The 7,297-nt window shown below is 40.4% G+C and overlaps 1 protein-coding gene across 3 annotated transcripts; it reads right to left on the bottom strand.

The window, feature by feature from the left end:
• Window positions 1-1,482: 1,482 nt before the first annotated feature.
• Window positions 1,483-7,157, bottom strand: LOC108274006 (uncharacterized). 3 transcript variants are annotated; one of them, XM_017483762.3, is made up of 11 exons: window positions 6,853-7,157; window positions 6,258-6,505; window positions 4,645-4,729; window positions 4,404-4,533; window positions 3,349-3,571; window positions 3,148-3,256; window positions 3,031-3,062; window positions 2,816-2,915; window positions 2,435-2,500; window positions 2,258-2,350; window positions 1,483-1,687 (listed from the first exon to the last, which is right to left on the bottom strand). In XM_017483762.3, the coding sequence occupies exons 1-11, from the start codon at window positions 6,862-6,864 to the stop codon at window positions 1,541-1,543; spliced, it is 1,245 nt and encodes a 414-aa protein (XP_017339251.1). In that variant the 5' UTR covers window positions 6,865-7,157; the 3' UTR covers window positions 1,483-1,540. The 3 variants fall into 3 exon arrangements, 2 of the variants coding, with proteins under 2 accessions (XP_017339251.1, XP_017339252.1); XR_006983561.2 differs by having other exon boundaries at window positions 1,551-1,687; window positions 2,153-2,350; XM_017483763.3 differs by lacking the exon at window positions 6,853-7,157 and having other exon boundaries at window positions 6,097-6,397.
• Between the last annotated feature and the right edge of the window lie 140 nt (window positions 7,158-7,297).

Below are 7,297 nucleotides of genomic sequence, written 5' to 3'. Positions count from 1 at the left end.
TCGTGTGTTTAGGGTCGTTGTCTTGCTGCATGACCCACTTTCTCTTGAGATTCAGTTCATGAACAGATGTCCTGATATTTTCCTGTAGAATTTGCTGATACTGTATACTGATGTCTCCCAATAGCTTTGGGGGTGGGGCCAAAATTATGTCTCCCAATAGTTTTGGGGGTGGGGCCAAAATTATGTCTCCCAATAGCTTTGGGGGTGGGGCTAAAATTATGTCTCCCAATAGCTTTGGGTGTGGGGCCAAAATTATATCTCCCAATAGCTTTGGGGGTGGGGTCACAATTATGTCTCCCTATAGCTTTAGGGGTGGGGTCACAGTTATGTCTCCCAATATCTTTGGGAGTGGGGCTAAAATTATGTTTCCCAATAGCTTTGGGGGTGTGGCTAAAATTATGTCTCCCAATAGCTTTGGGTGTGGGGCCAAAATTATATCTCCCAATAGCTTTGGGGGTGGGGTCACAATTATGTCTCCCTATAGCTTTAGGGGTGGGGTCACAGTTATGTCTCCCAATATCTTTGGGAGTGGGGCTAAAATTATGTTTCCCAATAGCTTTGGGGGTGGGGTTAAAATAATGTCTCCCAATTTCTTTGAGGTTAGTTAAGACGGGCATTAAGATGAAATTAAATAAAAGTAATTTCCTGGGTCATAAGATTTCTGCTGATGGTGTCGGTACCCAAGCAAATATGCTGCTGTGTAAGAGTGGAAGGTAAATAGCTCAAACAGGAAGCAAGGCAGGGCAATAGACAAGGCTTACAGAAGCAAAGGAGTGTCTTACATTGGTTGATATTCAGGATACAACACACACAGTTTACAACACACTTTAAAGGAGGGCCTTGGACAGAGGTGCATCCATGTGTCAGCCTGATTCCCCAGCCCAGGACTACAAAGGCTAATCTAGCTGTTGCCAGTGACAAAACAGGTATCTGAGTCTCCTGAACCAAAACCAAGGCACTGTATGAGGAGAGTGATGACTTATGATAGAACCAGAGGGTATTGCACCACACACTCATTTAAACCTAGCGGCAATTAATCTTAGCCAATCCTCCTACTGGCATATTTTTGGGAGGCAAGAGGAAGTCTGTGTGGATACTCTCAAGGACAGGGGGAGTACATGCAAAGAAACTCCATACAGTCAGGATTGAACAGCAACGCTATCCGCTGGAATGTACTACTGTTGTTTCAAACCACAATCTGCTTATGCAATATGACTTTTCTTGCGTAAATATTGACTTAAGGTGTTGTCTCTGAACACTAAATTATTAAGTATTGATCATCAGGTTTAATGTCAGGAATTGTACAGGGTTGGATGCGATCGCAGAACTGAGTTTGTTTGATCAAGTCGAGGGTAAACAACACAAAAGGGCAGGGGAGACTTCAGAAACTGTGAAAAAGGCTAAACTAGATAGAGTCAAGAACAGGATCCGGACAAAACCAAAATCAGAACTAGGAGATCAGAACAGAAGAATACAAAGCGTAGAACCATCACAATCACAGGAGCAAGACTTTGCAATGAGCTAAGCCCTCTATGAGTGTTCAGAGAGGGTTCTTTTCTTGCTGATCAATGACCAATAGGAACACTTGGTCCCCGGAGGTGGCCGCTATAAGTCCCGCCCACCTTCCAGATGGACAGATGGAAGAACTGAACACGGCAGAGGGTAAGTCAAACAACCGTGCCTTCACCTTTAGAGAGAGAAAGCGAGAGAGAGAGAGAGAGGGAGAGAGAGAGAGAGAGAGAGAGAGAGAGAGAGAGAGAGAGAGAGAGAGAGGAGATGATTAATTTTCCATAACACCAGTTCTTACAGTTGTGCAGCAGCAAATCATTAAGCGGAACAGGAACTAACTTGCTTCGTGAATGTTCCGCAAACATTAGGTATAACTAAAACGAATCAAAAATGCATGTTGTTATTCAATAAATAGAAAAATGTCATCATTGGGAATTTGCTGAGGTATATGAGGAATAAAACAGTTGGGGATGTGCTGTTATAAGAAAATAATCAGCAGTATTACTAAAACAGTACCACACACAGTGGTTTATTTCTTACATATACGTAAGGACCTTCAGTCCTTTCCAAGAAGGACTCCTTCAAATGGTGTCCTTGCCCTTTTTTTTTTTTAATCTCGCTTGCCAAAAAAAATAAGACCTACCTTCACAGCCTCCTTCCAAATGACACGCGGTGGTGCCAATATTTTTAAGCGCCCATTCGAAATCTCTTCGGGTCATGTTTAGCGTAATGTTTCGGTGATACGCACCGTTTGACTGTGGCGATCGACGACCCTCAGTGCGTTAGCATGACCTCCAGCTGCCACGATATGATCTCGACCCAACCACTGGCACGTGTAGATCTGTGATTAGGTAATGAGAGGAATACCAGTCAGTCGTAATGTGTGTGTGTGTGTGTGTGTGTAGGTGTGTATATGTATGCTCACCATGCTATCTCCGTGTGGGTCTGGGGGAACACTGCTCACTTTCTTGCCTGAACTGTAATCCCACACCTACATTTAATGAAGAACGCATTTAAAACAATATTATTATTATTATTTTAGATTTTTGAATAAATCTTGTGCTTGTGTTCTCTTAAACTGTAGTAATAAAAACACCAAGGATCGAGAGTAATGTAATCGGGTTTTTTTTTTTCTTTTTCACTTTTGTGATCACTGCACTTTTGGGACAAAGCTCCACCCACTTCACAATCACAGCATGTCATTCTGAATATCCCTGAAAAGCTTGTGTCATTGTGACATGTTTCGATTGCCTTGTCCTTACAATTCATTTATTTTAAAACAAAATAACTTTTTTTTTTTTTTTACCTCCAGGGTGGTGTATTTCCTCCAGGAACCGGACAGAATCTGATTGGCTGATGGGTCAATGTGAAGGGCCTCACCGCACACATGAGGACCGTAGAGCATTCTGATTAAAGTTAATTAAAAAAAAAAAAAAAAATTAGCAAATATTAACAGCAGCATTATGGTCACTACTTTATAAGTTCAATAATATATATTGAATGGGAATATAAATATCGTACCTGACTGCATGTTGCTGTCTGGTGTCCCAGAACTAAAAACAAAGCCAAAAACACAACGTCATTATATTACTGATTATATGACACTAACATATTGTAAATTAAATAATAATGAAAAACCTGAATAGTGTTGTCCCATCCTCCCGAAACGAACTCCGTGTCTCTGTCGGGATGAAACGTCATGGCAAAGACGCGTGAGCTGTGCCCGTCCATTGCTGTCCTCGTCGAGCTGAAGGAAAGTTTTCACAAAGACACATCAAGTCAAAGCATGAGCACTAAAAAGTGTGATGGGGAAACTGGGTATTACCTACGTGTTGGTACCTGGCCTTGCAGGTCTGTTTTCTCTGCTGGGTGTTGAGATCATACAGATGTATGGCTGAATCAGAGCCACCGGTCGCTGCTTGTTCACCGGATGGAGAAACGGACAGACAGAGGGTCTGCCTCTGCTCTCCTACTTCACTTTTTCCGCTATTCCTCGCTTCCTTCAGCCGCCACACACACTGCCGGCCCCACACATACCAGCACCTCACAAACCCACTGGCATCTAAAATACAGAGAGAAAGCATACTCCACTTAATATTAACTGAAAACGATTCATTCAGGTCTCTTGCTCCGTCTAGCTTGCCCTCAACCCCCATACCATGATGCTACCACCACCACCACGCGTTACAGTTGGGATGGTATTCTCAGTGTGACTGATTGCACTGTTGGGATTCCACCAAATGTAGCACTCTGAACCAAGGCCAAAACATACAGTTGTTTTTTTCCCTCCAATGTTTTCACAGTCTCCAAAATTCTTAAGTCTTTTTTTTCTTTCGCAACAGATTTTGGTAGAACAGCTACTCTCATCTGAGCTGTGGCTCTGTCCATATCTTCTTGCCCCTGCTGCTCTGACTAATACCTGTGTTGGCCAATCACTGATTTCTGGTCATGGTTTACTCCATATTCTTTCTATTTTTCTTTTTAAATAATGGATTAAATCCTTTTAATGTTACACGGGATGTTCAAAGATTGGGATTTGAAGAATTTCCAGAACTTTATTTTGATGGTTTTCATGATGTTGTTTGCTTAGGCACACTGGCTAACAAACTCTGTCTTCTTCCAGGAACAGGTGTCTTTATATTGAGATGGTGTGATTTTATTTGCACAAAGGTTGATTCCATTCAGCAAATGATATGACTTTAGATATAGTTTTACAGCAACAGTGGTGAATACTTATGCAATCACGACTTATCTTCAAGTAATGAGAGTTCAAATGGTGAGTGTGGTGTGTGTGTGTGTGTGTGTGTGTGTGTGTGTGTGTGTGTGTGTGTGTGTGTGTGTGTGTCTGTGTGTGTGTGTGTCTGTGTGTGTGTGTGTGTGCAAGTTGGTCTCACAGGTAGCCAGCATGACGCTGTGTGTTTGGCTGGTGTGTGTGAAGCACAAGCTGGTGACAGGCAGAGAGCAGACAATGCTATCTCGGTCTCTCAGAATGTGAAGCAGTTCCCCTCTGTCAGTGCTGTAGACCTTTAAACACAGAAACATTAACATTCAGTGTATCTTATCTTCATCTTTTTAGACCAAGCACACACACACACACACACATACACACGTCAGTGTTTAAGGATGTGGATGAACCTTGATCGAGCCGTCAGTGAGTCCAACAGCGAGCAGAGTCCCGTCATTACTGAACTGACAGGTCATGACCTCACAGCCGCACTGACTGGAACAGAACAGAGGAACATTTTAGCGTTTGGGATTTTTCTTAAAAATACGAGTAAGCAAACTAACTAGGCCGAGATCGCTGACCAATACAGTAGATGATCACCAAGATTGCTCCTAGTGGCCATTTAAAGCAGCAGTTTGTAATGAGAGTAAATTAAAGCAGCAGTTTGTAATTTAGGTACAGACCTCTGCTGGTTGTACTGAATGCACTGACTAAGTTTCCCTTCCCCATACTGGCCCCATCCACTCTGCTGAAACCATGTATACCGTGTGAGCTGAATATTAAATTTAAATAAAGGGGTGGAGCTAGTGCAAATCTGTTCCACCTTCAAGTGGAGCAAATTTCTGGGCCAGAAAAAAAAGGTGAACACTCAAAACCTAAAAACTAGTGTGAGTCACTGCATGATGATTTTGAGAATCCCGAAGGTATCTTCCAAGGTATCTTTGTTGATGGTAATTGTGATTAATATAGATCTAGAAAAACAAATGTTATAAACTGCACCTTTAAATTTTTTATTATTATTAATATTATTATTATTATTATTATTATTATTTTTTACAAATTGCAACTTTAAAGTGACATACAGAATGGACTTGTTAAGCAATTACAAAGCTCACTTTTAAAGTGATGTTCATTTTGAAGTAATGTTACAAACCTCACGGTTAAAGCAATATTACAAGCTGCATCTTTAATGCAACGTTACAAATGCCACCTCTAAAGCAATGTTACAAACTGAATCTTTAATGCAACATTGCAAACTATACCTTTAATGCAGTGTTAGAAACTGCACCTTTAAAGAAACGCTACAAACTGCGCCATTAAAACAACATTACAAACTGCACCTTTAAAAGAACGTTATGAACTGCAAATCTGAACCAATAATACAAACTGCAACTTTAAAGCAAAATTACAAACTGCACCTCTAAAGCAACTTTACAAACTGCACCTTGAATGCGACATTACAAACTGCACCTCTAAAGCAATGTTAGGAACTACACCTTTAAAGTAACATTACAAACCGCATCTTTAATGCAACAATACAAACTGCACCTTTAAAGGAACGTTACAAACTGCACCTTTAAAACAACATTACAAAATGCACCTTTAATGCAACATTTCGAACTGCACCTCTAAAACGACATTACAAACCACACCTTTAAAACAACATTACAAACCACACCTTTAAAACAACATTACAACCTGCACCTTTAAGGAGACGTTACAAACAAAAAGGGTTTTTGTCATTTTAAGCAGGGTTACAAACTGAACCTTTAAAACAAACTGCTACTTTAATGCGATGTTATAAACTGCACTGTGAAAGCAATGATGTTCACATGGTTACGATTTTTATTTTTAGTACTCACAGCAAGGTCCTGTTCACTATTTGAAATAGTTGTGTCACATTGATCCTGGCTGTATGTTTTGATTTTGTGCAGTCGCCTCCTGCCGGCAGGTGTGTATCTAAGTATGAGATGGAGGCTGCTGAACAGGACATTAGTGTTCCCTAAAGTGTGTGTGTACCCACAGGACAGTGCGTATGCGGAGGTCTCCGTCAGTTTTAGGTGGAGTCTGAGGGAAAGATGTCTCTCTGTCGGTAGAGACAGGACCAGGATCCTGAATGGAGATAGAAATGTCCTGCTCTGTTTCAGCCTCGCTCTCATCTTCTCCCTCTGTGTCCATGGTGTCTGCATCGGAGTCAGACATGCTGAGCAGACCCGGACCAGGACCTTTGACCTTTGTCGCTTGCAGGTCCTCGTCCTTAACTGCCGTCAACTGGATAAACACAAAGTCAAGTCAAATTTTATTTTTGTCTCATCCATTTGCATGAATGCAGAACAAATCCTGGAGTCTCAAGATCATCATGTACAGTAACATACAAAAAAAAAAAAAAAAAAAAAACACCCAACAACCACACGATGTATAAGAGTGACTGAAATGAAATGACTAGGAGTACACTGTGCTATGTTGACATCAAGTCTGCTTGAAGTCTTAGATATTCATTGGTAATTATAATTGTAAACAACAACAAAAACAACAACAACAACAAACAAACAGGGATATATTAAATACTGTTGAATTTCTAATACAGTGATTTTAAATGCTATATATATTTGTTTTACCTGTAAAGCCATTTTTATTTTAAACTTTCTGACATTCGGTTTCTACTTTTTTTGTCTACAGTACTTCTTGCGTGATTAGCAACGCCAACAACAGACGTTGCTTAGCAACCACATCACGTGCTCATGGATTCCGGAAGTATCAAAAGCAAGACCCCCCACCCCCCGACCCGCCACAAAATTCCGACAACTTTATCATATATTAATATCAACTAATTATTTTATAGAATTGCAATTGTTAACGTTTAACGTTAAACCACGAAAACAACAACACACATTACAATATAATGCAGTAAACCGAAGCGTCTAATACATTAACGCTCCTCAAGCCCTTAGCGATGTACTGTATGTGTATAAACAGTAATATTACATATTCTCTATATCTATATGTAATTTAAAAAAACCAAAACAACAACAACAACAATACAACAAACAATAAAAATCGAAA

This window comes from Ictalurus punctatus, chromosome 13 (assembly GCF_001660625.3).
Source record: "Ictalurus punctatus breed USDA103 chromosome 13, Coco_2.0, whole genome shotgun sequence".
Taxonomy (NCBI): domain Eukaryota; kingdom Metazoa; phylum Chordata; class Actinopteri; order Siluriformes; family Ictaluridae; genus Ictalurus; species Ictalurus punctatus.
The sequence above is the reverse complement of the archived record's forward strand: the minus strand, read 5'-3'. Positions and strand labels throughout refer to the sequence as shown.

Excerpts from the sequence above, each read along its gene's own strand:
- LOC108274006 (XM_017483762.3), bottom strand. Across the intron at positions 4,534-4,644 it reads TCACTGACGGCTCGATCAAG|GTCTACAGCACTGACAGAGG; the intron begins GTTCATCCACAT and ends CTGTGTTTAAAG. Across the intron at positions 3,572-4,403 it reads CAGCGTCATGCTGGCTACCT|ATGCCAGTGGGTTTGTGAGG; the intron begins GTGAGACCAACT and ends TCTGTATTTTAG.